Source organism: Pezoporus wallicus, unplaced genomic scaffold, assembly GCF_028554395.1.
Source record: "Pezoporus wallicus isolate ANWC-B61680 ecotype Strahan unplaced genomic scaffold, APGP_CSIRO_Pwel_v1 contig_7684, whole genome shotgun sequence".
In the NCBI taxonomy this organism is placed as follows: domain Eukaryota; kingdom Metazoa; phylum Chordata; class Aves; order Psittaciformes; family Psittacidae; genus Pezoporus; species Pezoporus wallicus.
Genome location: NW_026642638.1, coordinates 687,261 through 710,406, shown reverse-complemented (window position 1 = coordinate 710,406; position 23,146 = coordinate 687,261). Strand labels below are relative to the sequence as shown.

Sequence of the window (23,146 nt, the reverse complement as noted above, 5' to 3'; positions counted from 1 at the left end):
AGATAAAGACAGGGAGATCAGTTACCAATTGCCATCACAAACAAAACGGACTCGACTTGGGGAAAATTAATTGCTTGTTGTATCGACAATTAAAAATAGAGTTGGATGGTGAACAACAAAGACAAAAACTAAAACCCCTTCCCTCCACCCTGTCCTCCTTCCCAGACTCAACTTCACTCCATTCCCCATTCCTCTACCTCCTCCCTGCTGTGAACAGCACAGGGGCGATAGGATTGTGGTCAGTCCATAAAAGCTCCTCTTTACTGCTTCTTCCTCCTCCTGTTCAATGCTTTTCAGAACTGCATGTCTCATTTTGGATATCCAGTGAGAAAAGTTAAAGTTTGATGTGGCAGTCTCAAATATTCAGTTTAGTGCTTGCAATATATAGGCAAATAAATTTAGGAACACTCTTTTTATTTGTAACGTTTTCATTAACGTACATGATTTTGAACTGCTTATAAAGCAAATGCTATCCTCTCATTTAGATAAGTGTAGTTTTGGAAGGATGACTATGTACCCTGGTTACATCAACTGTTTAGCATGTTATTTAGATAAAAATGCCTATGCAGTGTTTATATTCTAAGTGTTTCAGCATTCCAAGTGTGAAAATTTGGAACTGAGAAGTGACATAAAAGTGTAATGGTTCTTTAGGCCTAAGCTAATAGTTTAACATGCACAAACACCAGTTACAATAAATTTTAAAATAGGCACAAATGATTTCTTTCCGAATAGCTTACACCTTCATAAGTACTTCTAAAATTCTTGTGTAAACAATTTCTTACAAATCTTATCTAAACCATAAGCCTTTAAGTGCAGAAAAGTTGGTTGAAATCCAAGTGGAAGAAAATAACAAAGGAACACCAGCAAGGTGGGATGCGTTGAAAGGAAAATTGCACTTATTGTAATTGGACTCATTATTGAAATGCAATATGTGCTCATAAGTAATGATTGTTATGTCTTGGATGGGGAGAAAAGTATATGAAGAGGGACATACAAGCTTTATCTGAAAACACAAGATTGTAGAAATTACAGATGAAGCTGACATTGTAATGCAGAAAGTGGAGGGGAGGTAAAGATGGAAAATGAAAGGAAATGTAATTACATGGGAGGTTAAGTCATATAAAAAGTACTTTCCATTGCATCCAGAATAAGAGAGATTCTGGGGAGAGGACAGCAGGGGTCTCCAACAGATGGCAAGAATCATTCAAATGCTGAAGAGCTTGAAATAGTTGGAGAAATTAAATGCATTGTCTTGCTATTTACAATGGCAAATTTAGGACAGATGTCTAAAAAGACAAGCATTTTTAGGAGTCTTGAAGGGGGAAGCAGAAAAATTAAAAAAAAACAAAAAACCAAACTTTAACTGGCTGATTTAAAACCAAAGCCAAGTGAAGTGGATCCAACCTGAGAGTATGAAGAAAACCGAGTTAATTTGACTAGTGTATTTTGAGCACTATGGCCAAACTGTCTGTGGAGTTTCTTTATTAATTCCAAGTTATGATTCAAAATCTGTCCTGACACAAACACCTGCAGAGTGGCCAACAGAGTACTATTTGGAAGAACTGAAAATTTTATACTGAAGGAAATCATACAAATGATCCAGAGATGTTAATCAGACTTGAAAAGAATTGAAAATTTCAAGGTTTCTTAAAGCTTTTTCTTTCCACAGCTTGATTTTAGTTTTCTGTGTTACGTCTTCCTCCAGTTTATACTCTTATATTCAATGTAGCCTGACACAGACACTCATAATGATTTTATCCTGTAGGAGGAACTATCCAAAGGACTCGATTTTGTTACTGCATCTTTGATGTGTCCCAGTCTCTTCCTTGTTTCTATGTAGCCTTCCATGCAGAAAGATGATCTACAGTTTCCTCTTCCCTTGGGCTTCCTCTCACAACTCCACTAAACTTTTTCCATATGACTCTGAGTCCAGTGTCTCTATTTAAGTTCTGGTTGGTTGGCATGGGGTTTATCTTCACTGTCACAGGCACCTTTATGCAGTGTGAAGCACATAAAAATTATCCAAATATGATGTGGCTAAGGGGAACCTGGGCTGGATAAAGGTGTGATTTAAAAAGACAGAGCAACAAAGCATGAGGCAAAACTAAATTTCCTTTGTAGAATTGTTTCAGTGCTTTCGATTATTCTTTCATGTTACTTGAGTTTGCAACTAAAGAATATTTTTTATCAGACTATGGTGTGTTGCCCTTAGCAGGCTGCCAGCTACCCACCCAGCTACTTCCTAATGTCAACAGGACAGTGGGGGAAGAAAACAAGATTGGAAATCTCTTGGGTTGAGTGAAAGATGGGGAGATCACTTACCAATTGCCATCAGGTATGAGACAGACTTGACTTGGGGAAAATTAATTGTATGTATTGCCAATTAAAAGTAGAGTTGGATGGCAACAAAACAAATGCAACAAGTAAAATATCTTCCCCTCACCCCAGCCTTCTCAAGCTCAACTTCACTCCTTCATTCCCCACTTCTCTACCTCTTCCCTGCTGTGAGTAGGCAGGAGGGTGGGGAATGGGGTTGTGGTCAGTGTGTAAGTTCCTCTCTGCCGCTTCTTCCTCTTCACACTTTCCCCAGCCTCAGTGTTGAGTCGCCGCTAGGGTGACTTTTCTAGCAGTAAAGTGTGCAAATAATGAATGGAAGGGGCTGAGAATGTGTTTAGAAGGGAACAGTCACACAGCGTACACGCTCGGCAGCCAAGCTGTCCCTTGCGGGACGTTTCCACGGAGTTGTGGAAATCATATTTTCAAGCTACCATTAATGTGAAAAAATTGCAGACTACACTTTTGTTATGAAATAGGTAATTTTAACTCCTCATACTTGAACTGAGGAAAGAGTTTGTAGAGTTGCCTGCTGGGTGGATTCTGAAGGATAGAGCCTAGTTCCTGGCGTTTATTGGAAGTGTGTCAGAAGAAAATTGCTTAGAGGGGCACTTTCCCAAAGTTATGGAGAAAACATCTGAAATGCAATATCAAATGTTCAGTCCCAAGTGGACTGTACATGAGAACTTCATTGCTGGAGGGAGGCCAAGGAAATCTGTCCATCTTTTGTTTTAATTAAAATAAAAAATGTACAAAGATGTCATAGCAAATTAAAAGAGGTATCAACATTTTTGAAGACAGTAATGAGTTTTAGAAAGATGTTTTGCTGAAAAGACTAGATGCTAAGTAGAATGCAGTGCTTCTTTGATCTGGAGCTGAAGTCCATGATAATCCAGATATTCAATGGCAACAGGACAGAGGAGGTAAAAAAGGCGTTCTGTACAGTCATATGACTCACATACGAGATTGTGAAATCAAGCAGAATCACAAGATTCTTTTAAGGTCAAGAGAACATGGCAACTTGGGATTGGGACAAAATTCATATGCTGAAGGTTATTTCCACATTAAGAAGTCTGCAAACTGCTGCTTTAGGCAGCAGTTAGACGACTTTCTAAGTTAGAATGGGTGAGTTTGGTTTTGCTCTTTTTAATGGGATTCTTAGAAATTTTTAAGACATTTTAGGATTAAAGATGTTGGTAGAGTGTGATAAACACAAATCTCTCAATTTACATGAATGTCAGAAAAAAACCCGTATAATTAGGAGCCATGCTGTTCTGAGTAACAGCTTTGTTCACATTATTCCCATTTGTTGTTCCCACCCTCCAGGTATTGCCAAGACTAGTTTATATTTAATGAACTGTTACTAGAGAAAAGAAGTAAGTTGAGGCTTTTCTATGTGTACTTGCATTTACCATCTTCACTGGGCTGTTTCCTGCTTGGTTTGAAAAATGTTTAGTACTAGTACGTTATGCCACCAGTCAGATTAGTGTTCTGGCACTGAAGGGCCACATAGTTCCTAAAATGCATTCAACCTGTACATATAGAGCAGAATTTAGTAATTTGGTAGAATAGTTATGCATTTTGAGGTTTACTGCATTCTTTTATTATATCTGTGGCAGGTTTTGAGTGTAATTACTCAGTTTTTCTGTTTATTTTGGGGGAAAAAATACCCTTCTTCATACTGAAATATATTTTTCCATAATTTCTTTCTTTTTTTTTTTTTAAATGAGCAGTAGGCTCATTAAATAAACAGTTCCTTTTCCTTATTTTTCTCCTACTTGCCTTACTATGAGTGCTGTGTCTGTATCCCTGTTTGCCTCTATAAAGAGCCATTTGGCACTGAGCAGACTTGCTTGTCTGAAAGGTATGTTCTGTCTGTCCCTTGCTATTTGGCTTGATGCAAGAATTAATGGAGGGACTTATTTTGTGCAAATGATTGGAATAGAGAATCTTTGAGTTTTCTCCTTATCTTGGTTTAAGTAAAACAACCTTGCTCTGAAATAATGTGTCACTCAAAGTATGACCGACTTTCATGGTTGTATGAAACTTAAGAGGTTCTGGGCAAAGTGTAACGATATGTGTGCCTGCTGCTGGGTTAGAGGTCTGTGGGCATCTTAGGAGAGGTCTGGTACTCCTAAAAGATCAGTTAGCTCTGGAGAACTGTAGCTCTTCTTTGTCAGGATTGTGTGGATTTTGAAAGGTCTAAAGGAGCCCACACATGTGCTATGGCAGGGACTATTTCGCAATTGTGCCTCAGGAGATATGCGATGTTTTTGTGAATTGTTTTGTTGAAATTTTGCTTGTGTAAGCCCTGTGTGTCCCCCTTTCCTCCCCATCCCCCAATTTAGGATAATTTGATTTATTTAAATAATTTTAGTGTGGAGGTTATTTGTTTTGTTTTTACATGTGGGAGACCCAGAATTTTGTGTGGGTATCATATTCCCTTATCTCAATGGTTTATGAATGTAGTCCCTGCATCAGCAAAATAATGTAGGCAAGAGATAACTATGGAGAGGTTAGCAGTTTAAAGAATTTCTGCTTTAAAAGCCTCAACATTTGTAATCTAAATCAGGACTTTTGTATTTTCTTGTTAAGCTTTCCCCAGCAGTAAAGGTGTTGCTTAAAAAAAAAAGAGATAAAATCTTTGCAGTACAAATAAATGGCAACGAATTTGTTCAAGTACAAAATGTAATGCAAAAAATGGAGGGAGACTTCACTTTTTAATAGCACGACAAGATACTGTGCAAAAGTCAATGTTAAAGAAATGGCATCTTTTAAAAGAAAGCTTTGTGATTCTGAAGTGAATTTCCTTTCTTCCTTTCCTTCCACCTTTTTTTTTTTGACTTTCCCCTGAAAATCTGTTCTAGTCTTACAGCCTAACAGGTAGATCTGGTGCTATCCTGGTGATATTTCTCAAAAACAGCTGTAAAACTTCACAGCCGAATTTGCACTGAAAATCGTTGGCATGAGGTACTAGCTTATAAACACTTCTGAAAACTGCACCCTGTGGGCTTGAAAACTCTCTTGATTTCTCACCACTCTTATGCTGATCTACTGGCATTTACTTTTAATTCTAAATGTAGAATTTGTCCCTGAATTGTATGGAAGAATGTGATTCCTGGATGAGCAGATCTGTTAATCACTGTGGTGTAGGAGTGAGAAGAGATTGTAGCAGAAAGTAGGCACTACTGTTGTTAGGGTTTCTTGTTGGCAGTGGTGGCAAATGGGAATCTTAACATGGAGACTTGTGGACATAGTCTGAGCTTGACTAGAATGAGAGATTTGCTATTATTTTAGCAGTGCAAGATCAAATTCCCTAGATTCTGTTGAGATTTTGGGAAAGGGAGAAGACAGGGGAGGAACTTTGAATATACTCGTCAGGCACTGAAAAAAATAGGGATTATTTTTTACCATGTCTAGACAAAATTTGAAACCTACTTTTTATTATCTATCCCTTCAAGGATATTGCATCTTGGAAAAGCTCTAATGAAATTTTTCTTAATTATGCTTTACTTTCCCTACCCTTATGTCAGGTTGTATTAGTCCACAGATATCAGCATTTGCCACTAGAGCATTTAGGCAGTGACGACTCTGTCTAGACTGAAAGTGAGGAAAAGGCAGACCTGCTGAATCCTTGTAAACAACCCACACAATTCTTGGAAGAAGCCAGTCCCAAAATGTCTGATGATGGAAAGAATCTACCCCATTTGGTGCTACCTGTGTCTGGTTTGCTCAGATAGTAATAGGAATGCTAAAGCTTGAATGTGCTTAAGAGTTTTCAGCCTTCAGAAGGCTAGAGTTGGGATGGTCATTTAGCGTGAGTTTTACAGTATGACTAGTGGCAGTCTGGTCTTGCAAATGAGCTGACATCCCTGCTTATTGTAGATTGTGGATATGCTCAGAGTGCAAAAAAAATTCTGCTGGAGCCTGACTAGAGAGCTTGGAAAGGCCTTCATGAAGTAGGGAGCTGTCATAAATATTAGATTTTAATAGTTTATTCTTGATGACAATCCTGAATTTGATTTATGGCTTGTGAAACTCACTCAAGAACTTTGTGCAGTAAGTTAACCTGCTGATCACACATTGCTGAGAGACCTACTGCTCATGGTCATTAGCAGAGAAAGGCTTCTGTGGTAGGTCAAGAATGGGACAACAGTTTAGGACAGATGTTGGTGTTCAACCTGTAAAATCAGATAATTTTATGTTGGAAGGATAGACAAGAAAGACTGTGGAGGTACAGCCATCACCTTGGTGGAAAAACAGGTAAGCAAGCTGATGATTTTGGTAGGAAAGCCAGCTGTAAAGTAGAACGGTAGCAAAAAGAGAAACTTTATGAGAGCACTGAAATCAGAGCAGCTGATTAGCCTTAATTTTTTTGTATGACTTCCATTCTTAGTTTCAGACAAAGTTGGCTGCATCCAGGCTATTCTTATGGTGTGTTTGTCCAATTTGCGTCAAAGAAATTAGTTTTGTGTTATTTCTAGTGTGTTTTTGTAGATAGTCAGAGGATTGTGAAAATATCTAAGTTTATTTGGTTTTCCAAAGTAAGCTACCAGATTTCTCCAGATTGCTTTTTCTTTTTTTTTCTTAGATACTTATTTTTGGACAGTATTATATCATCATTATGGAACGTAATCTTATCTGTGAGGTACAGGCATTGCTTATATAGTATATGTAATGACTAATCAATTCAATATGTGCTTTGAACCACCTTTTAATTGGTAATACTTTTGTTCTAAATATATTGTTTTGATTTCACAGGTGCCTGCATAAGTATCACCAACAGTCAGTGCCAAATGCTGCCATATAACTACACCACTGTAACTTCAGTTCTTTCCATTGTCAAAAGTATTGAAATGGAAAAGTTCCTGAAGTTCTTCAGTTATCTCGGTCGTCTCAGCTGCTATCAACACATCATGCTGTTTGGCTGTAGTCTTGCTCTTCCTGAATGCATCAGTGACGGTGATGACAGGTATTTGGGAATGAAAATCAGTCAGTGACTAGAGCCAAGTGTGGTAAAAAACTCTGTCTAATCAGACAAGGGGAGATCCAAACTAAGCCTATGACCTTCTCATTGCAAAACTCCTGTCTGTCAGACATGTCACAATATTTCTGCCATGGTAAGCCAACTGCAATAGAGTTCTCTTAGAAAAAATAATGCCACTGTATGGAATAAAACAGCAGTATTAGGGCAGTCAGGCCTATTTTCTTAAAAAAGGCTATCCAGAATCCTTGTACCTCATTGCTCCAATCTGTATGATTCAAAATGGAATGCTTTGTAACAACATTAGATATTTATAACATTGGCATAAAGTGTGGCAGCAGTTAATTAACTTCAAATTTTTTTTTAGTCTTTTCCTCAGAGAAGTTAATACTAAAAATATGTTCTATGACACTAGATTAGCAGAATATATTCAGAGTGACAAACTGTTTTGGAAGCTTAAGCATGTTTCTGTTTCTCCATTTATGTAATTACACAGCATTACTATCATATGCATGCACTTTTTTCATTAAGCTTGATTTGGGAAAAGGATCAGACAGTTTAACAGTGCTAAAGTCAAAAAATGGCACAAAAAGGAAAAAAGGGAAAATAGAGATGGTAGATTTCTTTCTCCTTATTTCCAATTTCTTCACTGTGAAATTCAGTGGAAGGGAATAAGGCAATTGAATAAGTGATTCAATTAATATAGCAAGAATCAAGATGCTGGAAGCTGTGCAGTTTAGAAGGGACATGATGCTTATGAAAAATGTTCTATGAGGTCTAAAATATAGTTGCCAATGAGAATGATGATCCCACTCCAGGCAATATATGCCTGCCATTCCACTAGAGGGTAACGATGGAATGAGGCTGACCATTAGATGGGCTGAGCTGTTTAATCCAAATGCACCTGTGTGCCTATCTTTGTTAGACTACTGAAAACTATTTTCAATTAACTCTGTTTAATTCATTGCATGAGTAATTATAGCCCCTCTGCTCTAATTCAGTATTAAAATTGTTCCAGTTAAAGAATCTGGTAACATACAGCCTTAAGCTACCTGCTGTTTCTCAAAATTATAGAACAAAACAAGAAAAGTGGGTTCAGGTAATAAATTGATGCATTTTAATGTTCAGCAACAGAAGAGACCATTTCTTGTTTGCTTCACTTACTTGGTCTTGTTTGGAATTTGACTTCCACAAACTTTTTGAGAGCGAGTGGTGTGTGTCAAATGTGCAAAGCTCATAAATCAATCAAAGTTGTGAAAGGATAACTTTTTTACCTTTCCTTTTGCATTTCTTTCCTGAAGAAATTTTCTTGCAGGGCTTACATTATGACAACTACTTTGCTAACTTAAAAAGGATAGAAGTTAAACTAATGTTTGGAACATACAGGTTTTGGTCTGGTTTTGAGTGGCAACCAAAATAATTTGAGATTCAGGAGTCAGAGGTTTATTTTTGTTGCCACCATCTCACCAACAGTAACCTTGTCCCATTAGTTTCTAATGCCAAAGCTGGAACTGAATTCCCATCCTGGTTTAATGTTCTGGAGGTCACAGTGATTCCCTTAGTTCTTACTTTACAATGTCGGTTTGTTTTGTTTTTTTGTTTTTTTTTTTTTTTGTGGAAACTGTTCCTGCCTCTTCAGGCCAATTGGGAAGAAAGTCGAAAGTGAGACTGTGAATGATGCAGGATTATGTTAGAATCTGATTTCACTTTGAGTAACCCTCTGTCTCTAGAGTGTGTCAAGGGGGATGCTGAAAATGTAGACTGAGTAGCAATCACTGGAAGGACCATAAGGGTGGATTGATGAAGTGCTGTTTTTTTAAATCGAGTTTGCTAAACCTGAGTTGTCCTGGTTTAACTTCTGCTTCTTTCTTTAAAGAGAACACATTTTCCTGTAGGAAACTGAGTGATTTTCATGATTACTGTGTTTCTTGTAGCATCCAATTATTGCAAGCAAAGAGATGCATTTCAAAGCTGAGAATAATGATTTTTCAGAAGTATCATATCTGCAAAAAGTAGTTGTTTAACACCTTCCTCCTCTTCCCTCCTTCACCCTTCCCCAGATGAGTGAGATCTGGAGAAAACTGTTGGTATGAAAGGCTCTTGGTTACCTTGTACAAGTTGAGTGCAGGTGTGAAAGTGGAAGAGACAGGCCTGTTTTAGAGAGTAGGGGAATCTGAATCTGGGAGGTAGAAACATACTGAAGGAGAAGAAAAGCCACTGTGGAAACACCATGATGTTAATGCATGGGGGTATGACCATATGCTGTAGGCCTTTTTTGGGAACTATGTTTGTTTTTAACATACAGTATTACAAAACGTACACCAGCATGGAGAACAGCTGTTACTGACATTGTCTGGTTCCTCCAGACAGTTACAGATGTTTCATTCTAATTGCCACTGCATCTTTGATCATAATTTTTCATCTATTGATACTACCTTTTAAGTATTGTCAAGGGCAACTGTGTTGACAGCTGCAGCCATAGGAGCAGTAATTACACATTACAAGAAGGAAAGTTACCAACGCAAATCCTTGGCGTCCAGTGTGTTGTTATTAAATAGCTTTGCTCTGATGTTTAAACTTGTGTCTGTTTCACATTTATCTTTTATGTGTTTATAAACATTGTATTCATTAACACTTGAAAGAGATTACGTTTCCAAGCAGAGCATCTTCAGTGTTTGTGTAACACAAAGTGTAGTTAGGTACTGGGATTTCTGAAGGCTGCCACAATACTGTTGCTCTTAAAAATTGTTATTCTGTATCTTACTGCAGTGGAAATCCTGTGTGACAGTAAAAATACATTAATATTAAAACATATATTTCATTCCGGCAACTGGTCGTGCACTCAGGCAGCCCTGCTCTTTTAAGAAATTATGCAACAGTACCTTTAAAATACAATTTTCAATAAATGTGAAGTTTGAAAATACAACTAAAACCTCTGTGAGAATGGAACGTGGAAAGTTAAAGTACAGTGAGACCTTTTGCTTGCTTATTACTTGCTCATAATTTGGATAGTAAGAGACCTTTTTTTAAGGCATTATGAAGCTTCTTCCTTCTTCGGTGAATGGGTGAGATCTTTCCAGCATGACTTCAAAATCAGATTTTAAAAACTTGTCTTAACACTTAATACTGTCACATTAATAGCTAGGGAAGCCAAGACCAAGTAAGATCATAGAATCATCTAATAGAATCATAGAATAGTCAGGGTTGGAAAGGACCTTAAGATCATGAAGTTCCAACCCCTCTGCCATGGGCAGGGACACCTCACACTAAACCATGTCACCCAAGGCTCTGTCCATCCTGGCCTCGAACACTGCCGGGGATGGAGCATTCACAACTTCCCTGCGCAAACCATTCCAGTGCCTCACCACCCTTACAGTAAAGAACTTCTTCCTTATATTCAGTCTAAACTTCCCCTGTTTAAGTTTTAACCCGTTACCCCTTGTCCTGTCACTACAGTCCCTAACAGAAAGTCCCCCCCACCAGCTTCCTCATAGCCCTTGTTCAGATACTGCAAGGCTGCTATGAGGTCTCCACGCAGCCTTCTCTTCTCCAAGCTGAACAGCCCCAACTTTCTCAGACTACTTTCATACAGGAGGTGCTCCAGTCCCCTGATCATCCTCGTGGCCCTTCTGGACTTGTTCCAACAGTTCCATGTCCTTTTCATGTTGAGGACACCAGAACTGCACACAATACTCCAGGTGAGGTCTCACAAGAGCAGAGTAGAGGGGCAGGATCACCTCCTTCAACCTGCAGGTCACGCTCCTCTTGACGCAGCCCAGGATATGGTTGGCTTTCTGGGCTGCAAGCGTACACTGAAGCTGGCTCATGTTCATTTTCTCATCGACCAACACCCTCAAGTCCTTCTCCACAGGGCTGCTCTGAATCTTTTCTCTGCCCAACCTGTAGCTGTGCCTGGGATTGCTCCGACCCAGGTGTAGGACCTTGCACTTGGCATGGTTAAACTTCATGAGGTTGGCATCAGCCCACCTCACAAGTGTGTCAAGGTCCCTCTGGATGGCATTCCTTCCCTCCAGCATATCAACCGAGCCACAGTTTGGTGTCATCGGCAAACTTGCTGAGGGCGCACTCAATCCCACTGTCCATGTCAGCGACAAAGATGTTAAACAAGAGTGGTCCCAACACCAGCCCCTGAGGGACGCCACTCATTAATGGTCTCCAGCCGGACATTGAGCCATTGACCACAACTCTTTGTGTGCGGCCATCCAGCCAGTTCTTTATCCACCGAGTGGTCCATCCATCAAATTGATGTCTCTCCAATTTAGAGACAAGGATGTTGTGTGGGACAGTGTCGAACGCTTTGCACAAGTCCAGGTAGATGACATCAGCTGCTCTACCCCTGTCCATCAGTTCTGTAGCCCCGTCATAGAAGGCCACCAAATTGGTCAGGCAGGATTTCCCCTTAGTGAAGCCATGCTGGCTGTCACCAAGCACCTTGTTGATTTTCCTGTGCCTTAGCATGCCTTCCAGGAGAACCTGCTCCAAGATTTTGCCAGGCACAAAGGTGAGACTGACTGCTCTGTAATTCCCCAGGTCATCCATTTTCCCCTTCTTGAAAATGGGGGTTATATTTCCCTTTTTCCAGTCATCGGGAACTTCACCTGACTGCCATGATTTCTCAAATACGATGGCCAGCGGCTTCGCAACTTCATTCACCAGCTCCTTCAGGACCCGTGGATGGATTTCATCAGGTCCCATGGACTTGTGTACATTCAGGTTCTTAAGATGGTCTCTAATCAGATCCTCTCCTACAGTGGGCCCAGGGTCTTCATTTTCACAGTCCCTGTATCTGCCTTCCAAGTCTTGGGTGGTGTGGTCAGAGCCTTTGCCAGCAAAGACTGAGGCAAAGAAGTCATTGAGAACCTCAGCCTTCTACAAATCCAGGGCAGCCGCTTCTCCTGATAGCTTCCGGAGGGGGCCTACATTGTCCCGAGAATGTACCTATAGAATTCCTTCCTGTTATCTTTCACATCCCTAGCCAAGTTTAATTCTAACTGGGCCTTAGCTTTCCTAACTTGGTCCCTAGCTTCCCAGATGACATCCCTGTATTCTTCCCAGGCCACCTGTCCTTGCTTCCACCTTTTATAAGCCTCTTTTTTCCTTTGAATTTTCCTCAGGGGCTCCTTATCCATCCAAGGAGGTCTCCTGGCCCTCCTGCTGCACTTCCTTCTAGTTGGGGTGCAACACTCCTGAGCTTGTAGCAGGTGATCCTTGAATATCAACCAAGAGTCTTGGGCCCCCCTGCCCTCTAGGGCTGTATCCCATGGAACCTTCCTAAGCAGGCTCCTGAGGAGGCTAAAGTCTGCTCTTTGAAGTCCAGGGCAGTGAGCTTGCTGCACGCTCGCTGTCCTGAGGATCTCAAGTTCGACCATCTCATGATCGCTGCATCCAAGGCTGCCCCTGGAGTGTCACATTTCCAACAAGCCCTTCCCTGTTGGTGAGCACGAGGTCAAGCATGGCACCTCTCATTGCTGGCTCCTCTATTACTTGCAGAAGGAAGTCATCTTCCACACAATTGAGGAACCTCCTGGATTGCTTGTGCCGGGCTGTACTGTCCCTCCAACAGATGTCAGGGTGGTTGAAGTCATCCATGAAAACAAGGGCCTGTGAGCGTGAGGCTGTTCCTATCTGTCTATAGAGCGCTTCATCCACAGAGTCCTCTTGATCAGGCACTCTGTAACAGATCCCCACAGTAATATTTGCAGCAGAGCAGAGAACTGAGCCTGTAACTTTTATATCCTGTATCTTTACATACAATATTATTTTTCCTCTTGATTAAAGTCTGCGAATTCATTTAACTCATTAACATTCATTCATTTTACTTGTGATCTCACACTTACTCAGTGTAAGGGGAAAAAATTCTCTGCTATAATTAGACGTTTTGCTTTTTTGTCCTTTTTTTTTTCTTTTTCCCCTCTCAGATTTATTCTAAAGGATGAAATATTATAATGGAGGGGAAATGCTTTCTTTGATTTTCAGGCTCTTTCTTACAAAGGAGTTTGTCGTGTTAATGTCTATATGTAGCAAATATTTTTATTGTGTTGTAATACCTATGCCACACATGCCAGTAGCCAGTAGAAAGCCAAAAGGCTCAGAATTAGGGCTGCATGGTATGTTGGAGGTATGGGAAATTAACTACTGGAAATTAGGTTAATAGAAAAAAGATTCTAAGCAGTTGTGAATAGTTTGTATGCAGTCAGATATCCTTTGATATTTGTTAGCAGCCTTCCAAGTATCTGAAGGGGGCCTATAGAGATGCTGGAGAGGAACTCTTCATTAGAGACTGTAGTGATAGGACAAGGGGTAACGGGTTAAAACTTAAACAGGGGAAGTTTAGATTGGATATAAGAAGGAAATTCTTTCCTGTTAGGGTGGTGAGGCACTGGAATAGGTTGCCCAGGGAGGTTGTGAATGCTCCATCCCTGGCAGTGCTCAAGACCAGGTTGGACAAGTCCTTGGGTGATATGGTTTAGCATGAGGTGTCCCTGCCCACGGCAGGGGGGTTTGGAACTTCATGATCTTAAGGTCCTTTCCAACCCTAACTATTCTATGATTCTATGGTTCTAAATAGCTCTCTTATGACTCATAATTGCAAATTCAATTTTGTGTTCTGTTTTGGTTTTGGTTTTTTCCTTTCTTTTAATTTATTTTCTGTAATTTTATAAAAAGGAAGAAAAGAAAATGCTTCATTTTCATTATGGGCAGAAATTCGAATGAAATATTAGGTCCAAAAATAAATCCAGAAATACATATGTATCTTTTATTGTAAACTAACAACAGTTTTAGACAAATTTGGGGTGAGGTGGAAGGAAGAAAATTTCTTTCAGGTCCTCTGAGAATGTGGAAAAGAATCACTCTTTATAGACTAAGGGCTATCTGTTTGTCATGTTTTGTATGACCCATGAATGAGATCAGTGATGTGGCTATTGCTATTTCCCTTTTCCTGCTTTTGTGGCCTGCACTCTAAGCTTATCCATGTTCTTTATTTCTCCTGCTTAGAGTGTTTTTTACAGTAAAGTAGACATGAATTTTTATTTATTTTTCTTTTGCCACAGTGCACATTTAGATTTTTTTAAAACAATAAGACGTTATATAAAAACTTTTTTTTAGGGTTAATTGAAGGTTTTGAAACATTTAGGAGAAAAGTTGATTGAGTCACATAGATTTCTTTACACAGCTAACAAGAATTTTCATTTTAAAATTTTGAACAGGAAGCTGTTAGCATATATTTAAATCAGTATTCATTATGCAATCTCCATAATGGCTTTAATTGTACGTGAATGATTTACGACTGTGTATGAGTTTGGATAGGCAGTCCTCCAGTGGCATGTTTTAGTCTTGTTTTAATCCACCTGATTTTGGTGTCAAAAGCAGGTAAATATGCCAGGACAACATAGCAGCTGCTAAGAACTCTGGGTGAACAGTCAGTGACACGGCTGCTACACTATCCTTTTATAATGCACCTGCGTGGAGATGTCAAATTATAGTTTTACAGAGAACTTTGCCATTCTCCAGCTCTTAAGAAATGTTTAAGTTTTACACACATGTGAAGTTACAGTTTCAGAGTAATTTTTAAAGTAATTGTATTGAGAAGCCTGCCTGGAAGGACATTTAGAATCCCGTCATAGTATCCTATCTGTGGTGGCTTCATTAAGAATTGTCACTACCGGATTAAAAAACTTAAGCTACCACATTGGTGATGATCACTCAGTATCTTCTGAGGAAAGGTGGGATGATTTTCTCTCACACATCCACCCCCCACCCCCCCCCACCCCCCCCCCTTGTCCTTCTAGGTTGTTCTTATGATTCCACCCAGTGTCTTTCTTGCCATGACCCAAGCACATGGCGTGTAGGCTGTTTTCAGATGCTTGCATAGTGGCTTTCACTTGTTTCCTGACTTTGCAATCTGCCTTTTCACATCCTGTGGGAGTTGCTTCATCCTTTAATATGCTTTCTTTTTGGTGGTGCCTCTTTTACCAATCAAGTTAACATGATTCAAACAGGCTATTCCAGCTGGAATTTTGGCAATGGTTGTCTGTCAAGAATATCTATTTATTTTATTCATCAGCCTTGAAACAGAAAGTCATGAACTTCAGCTTTTTCATCGTGAATAAAGCATAGGTGATGTTCAGTGGATGAAGTGCTTTATATCTAGAATGTTTGGAATCACATATGTTTAGGTTTAAATGTTGCCATATCTTGGCTTTAGGCCCTTAGGAATCCATTAGACTGATTATGTACAGAAAATACACTGTTGTAAAAGCTATCTGTGAATATGTAATAGAGTCATAATACAGCCTTCAGCTTTTAAGTCTAGTTGTAGTTCCTGTGAGCATGGCTGTGACTTGAACCACACAATGTCAGACATCCAGCTAATGAAAAACATGTAGAGTCAAATGCTGTCAAAAGTGAACGCAAATTTGAGAGGAATATAGTGTGATGAAGTTGTGAATACTTGCTGACACAAATAGTGTGCTCTGTCACTGCTCCTCATTTTTGTGTCTTTTGTTGTTGACTTAAAGCATTCGAGAAAGGAAATTTATATCATTGTTATTGTTTAGCAGACAATGAGGGACACACAGGGTGTGTGTAACTGGAGAAAGCCCAGATCAGCAGAGCAAATGAACATTTTTTTTCATTCATTGTGCCCTTTGTCACAGTCAGTGTGCCTTCCCACACCTGTAATTTCACCGCTAGTTGTACTAGTAGTGGTTGCATAGTCTAATTTTTTCAGAAATAAAACATTGAGGATAGAATTGCTAATGGCAGTCAGCACACCATGAGAAACATTTAGTAAAGTGTTTTCTGCACAATGTAAATGATAATTTTCAGCTCCAGTCTACCCTCAAATTGCTAATGCACTAATTCAAGATGAAATAGAACTGATTTGCAGCAACGAGAAAGTGAATTGGTTGTAATGCGCAGGGTAGAGATTCAAAGTAGCAAAAAAATACCTGTCAGCTTACGATATCTGTAAAACAACACTGAAAAGTTCCTTCCTTTGGAAATATTTATGTATAATAACAGGTGTCATAGGGAAGGTCATGATTGAAACCATGTTTCAGTGAATGTGCTGAACATACCTGAGTTCGTTTTCCAATTACAGGGACAGGGAATCAAATTGGAGATAGTTCAGTCAGAGAACTGAATAAATAATGAATAGGTATGTATCAAACAAAGAAAATCTACAATAGCAGATTCAGAAAGTGATGGAATATTTGCACGGAGAATGGAATTAGAGGAAAACAAATCCTCTAATGCCAGCTCTGGATCTGAGGAAAAATAATTATTCAAGAAACAAATCTTTATTTCTGCTGTTCTAAGACTAGAATGTGTTCTTTATGAGATACAAGTGAAATGTTAAGAAACAGCTGGTTTACATCTGACTTCAAAGAAAGGAATGCTCACATTGAAACATTGGCACTGAGCATCTTGCCAAGAAACAAAGGAAGAAACAGCATTTGAGAAGTAGCATTTCTGAAGATCTCTCTTTTTCCTCAGTTCAAGCTGTATTATAAATAATTTCATACTTCAGGAGTTATTCTATTAGCATGGTGTAACTATTACTTAGAAGGCAGAAAAAATTCCAAATGAGATGATTATACTTTGCACTGTCCCTCAGAACTCAGACCTTGAGGTCAGCATGTTTTTACCTTAGGAGCCATTACCCAACTTAGTCAGAAGTTATTGTGCCTAAAGGGCAGCCTCCCATTTACAGAGATCACTGTTACCAGTACCCTTAATTTCACATAGCTTTCCAGAACTCATGCTTCCCTGTGCACTTCAGAGCACCATTAAAAGGAAGTTATCACCTTAGGATAGAAGTTATCACCTTAGGAGCCATTACTACTTGGTTCCAAACTGAGACAGTATAAAGGTAACAAATATAAAGTTTGTTTTTTCCAAGGAATGCTAAGGAAAGTATGGGCAATGTTATGGCATTAGCCAAACTGCCTGTGTTTAAAGTTGATTAGCATGTTTTCTTATAGGACCCTTTCTTCAGATGTATATAATTTATTTTTTTTTAGGGGGTGGGGAAAGAAGCACAATTTAAATTTTTTTATGCCTGGTCAAATGCAGAAATAAAAAAATGGGTTACTTGTGAAAAGGTGTTCCTGTAATCACCAATAGTTCCTCATATCTCCATGTATTTGAGCAATGGAACTTGAAGTTTGTCAGGGAGGCTGCTCTAGTAAGTGGTAAGCTCTTTATCATGGCTTCTGGAAGCTAGGAAGGTAAGTGAAGTAGATGAGAAAATGTGTTTACTTTAGGGGAACTTCTGTTTATAAAATATAGTTACCTATGGACATACCTACAGAAATTAACCCCCAGACTTTGGCTTACATATCTCTAAGAAATCATGGTTTGTGAAAGCTGCTCTGTCGATGTTATGGCTCTGCTGGTGCAAGTTGGCCTAAGAAAGACTCTCCCAACAGCTGGGGCTGGCACTGGAGCTAACGGCAAGCCCTTACATAAAAAGGCCTGAAATTAAGTGTCTGACGCCAAACTCTTTTACAGTTATGTACCAGTAGATGGCAGATGCAGTGTAGGGGAAGGGCAGACCAGGGACAAAATACAGAGAAAACAGGGCAAAGAGGTTAGATGCTGGAGAGAATGTGTTTTCCCCATCAGAGAACTGTCTATTCCCCACCGACAAATAGAGACTGTTTACAACTACTGGTATTTATAGTATGTAAAGAAGTCAGTGTACAGAAGGAAGGGATTGCTTAAGAAATTAATAATAATTAAAAAAAAAGCTAGAAAAGTAGTATAGAGATATAGGCAATGGCATCCTACATTGGCCAGAATAATGTCTGTGGTCCAGTGGGTGTGAAATCTCTGCTTACCGTAGCAGGCAACATCAAACTTGCATGCATTGTTTCACCCTCTCCAGTGATCTAATGTATTAACCACAAAAAATTTTCCAAGCCACAAAAGAATCTTCTTTTAAAGTGTGCTTGTTGGGAGGAATTATGGATAGACCAGAGTTAAAAGGTTATCAAGCAGAGAAATATGTTTGAGAACAATCTGGGTATAGGAATGTCCCTTTGAAAACATATTTCACAATGCTGCTCGGAGGAGTTAAGGGAAGGAGGCATAAAAGAAAATCAGGAGGACTGGTTACTTTATAAATGTGTATTTTACTGGTTGATCGCCTCCAGCTCTGTTGTTGTAGTGGTTTGTTGTGTGTGTTATCTATTATAAGCTATGGTTTCTGGTTTCTAGGTTGCTATGTTACCTAGGGATCACAGGTCATCCTCCTACACATGCAGTGTACTACTTATAAACAAATACTGATCACTTGAGTAATTGAAATAATTGTTTGCAACAAATCATAAGCCAGACATGGCTTTTTGTTAATGCTTGGAACCTTAATATTTCTGCTAGAAAACACACACTTTGTTTTCACAAAATGGGATTTATTTAATTTAATAAATTCCAATAATGATAGGACAGGAGCTGCCAGTAAATGTTTGCATTTTCACAAACAGGGAGCATTAACGGATAGAAAACTATCAGACTTGTGCACCTGGACTCAAAACCTGAAACATATAGATGAGGGAACGTTTTATCTTACTAGAGCAAAACTCCTCTAGTAGATATGAATACACTGTCTTGTGCAGAGTTTAATAAACAAAGGTTTTTGAATAGTGGTTAAAGGATTCTCCACTAATTCATATGCTTTTCAGCTCATTTTTAGCCACTTTTAATGCTCAGCTTCTTAAAAAATAAGTTTCAAACCCCTGCAGTTAAAAACGAGTCAGAGTTCAGTTAGTGAGACATACTAATGTTTTATGCGTTTGTCTCTCCAGTGAGAAGTTTCTGTCGCCCCAATGGAGACTGTAGCAGTAAATACCATCCTGGGCAAGATAGGCAAGTTGGTATCACTGGGTTGTGCAGGTGGGAAGGGATCTCTGGAGCTCTTCTAGTTCACCCCCTTGGTCAGGTCAGGGTCAGCTTTAAAGATGGGTGAGATTGCTCACAGCCATTTCCAATTGAATTTTGAGTATCTCTAAGGGTGGACATTCCACAGCCTCTCTGGAGAACGTGTTCCAGATAACTGTTTCATGGTAAATTTTAAGTTTGTGTAATTTTGTAGTGCTGCTGAAAGAATCAGTCTTATCCTGTTTCCCTGCTTGCTATTCCCCAGCTCATCAGTGCCCTTTCCATGTCCTGGCAGGAGTATTTGTTTAGCTCCATGACATATTGGATCAGGAAACTGATCTGAATTAAACTGGGAGTGACTGATCTGATTCACTGTGTAACAGCGTGATGCGTCATGCTGGCACAAAGAGAGGTGGGGAGAAGTTTGGAAGCCAGGCTGAGTAGGGGGTAGGACAGCTTCTTTCTTTTGATAACATCTGTTCCTGCCAGCATGAAGTGTTTATAAAACAACTTAGTGAGGAAGCAGCATGATAATGGATTGCAATGAATTTCCACTTGACAAGGAGGACCCTAGAGTGTAAATGAGTTATAGGAGTCTGATTCCTTAGGATTCCTGATGTGGTACAGAAAGTTTTAATTTAGGCTGATTCTTGAGGCCTTCCTTTTAATGGTGCTCTGAAGTGCACAGGGAGGCATGAGTTCTGGAAAGCTATGTGAAATTGAGGGTACCGGTCACCGTGATCTCTGGAAATTGGAGGCTGTCCTTTAGGCACAATGTTGTTTTGGGTGCCTTTATTATGCTGATCATGCAAATGGTTATGTGCTGTGTATGATTTACTGTTATTCCAGAATTTTTGTAGCAAAAATGTTCTGTTGGAATAACTTTGTGTGATTCAGAGGACTTCCATTTCACTGTGACAGCTTGTCTTTGCCAAGTGCAAATTTTGTTTGCCAACATCTAAAGACCTTGTAGCCTGGATTCTCAGACATATTAGAAGTTTCTTTTTTGCAAGAGATATTTCTATAGAGTAAATTAAATCAACATTGTTTTCAGCACTTGCATGATGAATATCAGGTGAAAATTTTCAGAAACTTCATTTAGGAGAAGTTTTGGCAGATGGTGCAAGATTGTTAAAATGGCTCATAATCATAGCAGTGTTTTAAATAACATTTATTTAAATGGTCTCCTGTCTGAACTGTAGCTCTCATTAATTCATTTACTATATCTTTCACATTTTCACTGGCATGTTTGAATCAAGTGATGGGATCAGTAAGAGAGATCTGGAAGATCCTCTTTGCTGGCTATGGCTGTCATACAAAGCACATTAAATCATTTTGCTAGCTTTTTTTTTGTGGTAATAATTTCAGTGCTGTAAGGCAAAATTTATGGAGCACTTTTCTCAGTGTGGTAGGACAGATAAAGTGCTTCTGCTATACATTATAACCTATACATCAGGTGGTTTTGATTGTTACGGTATTTGATCAGCTGTCACTTATGGTGCTGTCATGTCCAGAAAGTGACAGCAGAATCAGAGTGGATTTCCGAACTTCTAGTGGTTGTTGATTCCAGATAGAAATGAATCCTTATTTTGGTTAATTTATCTAGGTTTTCCCTGCAAAATAATTGATTGAACTGATTACAAATTCTAACCTGCATTGTAGAGACTGTATGTGTCCATCCTTACAGATACCAGCTGAGTTTGGCCACATTGTACCAGGGGCATTGCTAGTCCTGAAAGAGATGTTAAATTCAACAGCAGCTGATATAGAAAATGCTTAATTCAATAGCAGGAGGTGTAGAAGATGCGAAATTCAGCAGCAGCTGCTGCCCCCTTAACTCATTTCTGGATGGGTAAGAGTAATCGTTTTAATAGTACCTTTTGGATTTGTTCCGAGTTCCACTGTCACTGGAATCAGGAATTTATATTTCCTTACTCTGTCTGAAAAGCCTTCAGAGTTCTGTGTGAGCTCTTTGTTAAGTATGGTTCTCTTGGATATCAGTGATTTGTTCTAAGGCTTTTGCAAGTGCCCAGCAATTCAGCCAATTAATTAATAGTAGTCCTTACTTCTGGGGAACTGAGCTGCTGCTGCCTTCTGCCAGGATCACCTCTCAGGCCTTTTTTCTCCTTTAAGATATAAAATGTTTTTCAGCTTTTGGGTCCTGTATTGTCCTTTAAGGTGTAATTATGCATCTTTATGGGATCAGTAAGAGAGATCTGGAAGATCCTCTTTGCTGGCTATGGCTGTCATACAAAGCACATTAAATCATTTTGCTAGCTTTAAGATGTAAAATGTTTTTCCTTTAAGATGTAAAATGTTTTTCAGCTTTTGGGTCCTATATTGTCCTTTTAGGTGTTAATTATGCATCTTTATACTTACACACAGGAACCTGCTTCAAGAAAACAATACATACATATGAGCTAAAAACAAGATGGGAAGTCAAAACATATGTGCAGCTAGCTCTGCATCCAGTACTACAAAGCATTGCATGGAGTTGAGACTTCTTCCTTGGATGTTGCTATATGAATTCAATATAATTTTGTCAAGTGAAATAACCACAAGAATCTAAAATAATCTGCTTTCTTTTCAGATTTTATTACTATGTAAAGCAGCAAATTTCAGGTTTAAACTTATAACTGGAGACAAAATAGGAAAAAAATTGCATTCTTTACAAATAACTTACAAGATAAGGCTCAAAACTAAACGATGGAAGATGGAAGTACATTGTTTTCTTGATTATGTGAAAATGAAACCTTAAACGGCCCATTTATTTACAAATCCACGAATCAAAAAGTAATGTTGAGATTTTTATGAGCTTGCCTCATACAGCTCTCCTTTAAGTGTCTCTGAATATGCTGCTCTACATCTTTAATGCTATGTTAGGGTACAGAGGAATTTTTCACAAGAACAATCACTCTAAAAAGCTGTAATCTTGGGTGTGGGTGTTTGCTCTATTGTAGAAAATTCTGTGGCATTTATATTCTGTGGAAATCCTTGTTAGAAAATCCTGAAAAATATTAATGACAATTAGAACTACCTGGTTGCTGTGTCAGCTTGTCACTTCAACTTGGTTTATTTCAGGATTGTAGAAATGTAAAGGGTAAACTCAGTTTTCTTCTTCACATAATTTTTTCATGTTTCCCGGGTTTTCAGTTTGTCATGTGTGTTCTGTCCCTGAGTTGTCTGTGTAATTCCTCCTCTCCCCAGCACTCTCTCACAACTGTTTTACTGATCCTTTATTCTGCCTCAGACCTTGGATCTATCATCATTCTTAGCCTGTGTGCCTATAAATGATAAGTGAATTACCCCACAATGCTTTATAGCATGGCTGTAGTATGATTCATATTTCCTCTCGTAGCCAGGCCAGTTTAAACTTTTCCTTAAACAGATCTGGCTGAAAAAATAATCCAGCCAAATACCCTAGGGTTAACTTGGCTCAATATGTGAATACAGCTTACTGTGTGGCCACAGGAACAGTTATCCTGGAACAACTGAAGGGATGTATCTGGGGAAAGAACAGTAATGAGGACCAGCAGTAGCTGAAAATGTTCATCAGTCTGCCTTCAGTCAGGTTGTCTACTGAACTGCAACTGTGACCCTTAGCCAGAACAGTGCAGTCAACAGTTGTGTGTTCTAAGAGTGATCTTCATGCTGTATTTTCGGCTCTGGCATGCCAGCTTTGTTTATAACCTTCTGCAAGTCATTTACACTCTGTCGTTTTAATCTGTAAAACTGCAGTACTTAATTTCTCAATAGAACATGGCTATGGCAGTGCTTTTACTAGTGGAGAATGCTACTGTCAGGACACAATGAAATGACACAATAAATAATGAGCACTAGATATATTATAGAATTATATAATAGAATAGGTAGCATGGGGAGGTCTCTGCAGAATGGTTAGTTGTATATATTATTTAATGCTTT

The 23,146-nt window shown here is 39.1% G+C and overlaps 1 protein-coding gene across 2 annotated transcripts in view; it reads left to right on the top strand.

Moving 5' to 3' along the window:
- Nucleotides 1-23,146, top strand: part of CORIN (corin, serine peptidase) — a 144,498-nt gene that overhangs the window by 40,368 nt on the left and 80,984 nt on the right. For both annotated transcript variants that reach the window (XM_057431072.1, XM_057431071.1), the window contains exon 4: nt 7,096-7,306. In XM_057431072.1, the coding sequence (XP_057287055.1) occupies nt 7,096-7,306 (211 nt within the window). The remainder of the gene's footprint in view (nt 1-7,095; nt 7,307-23,146) is intronic.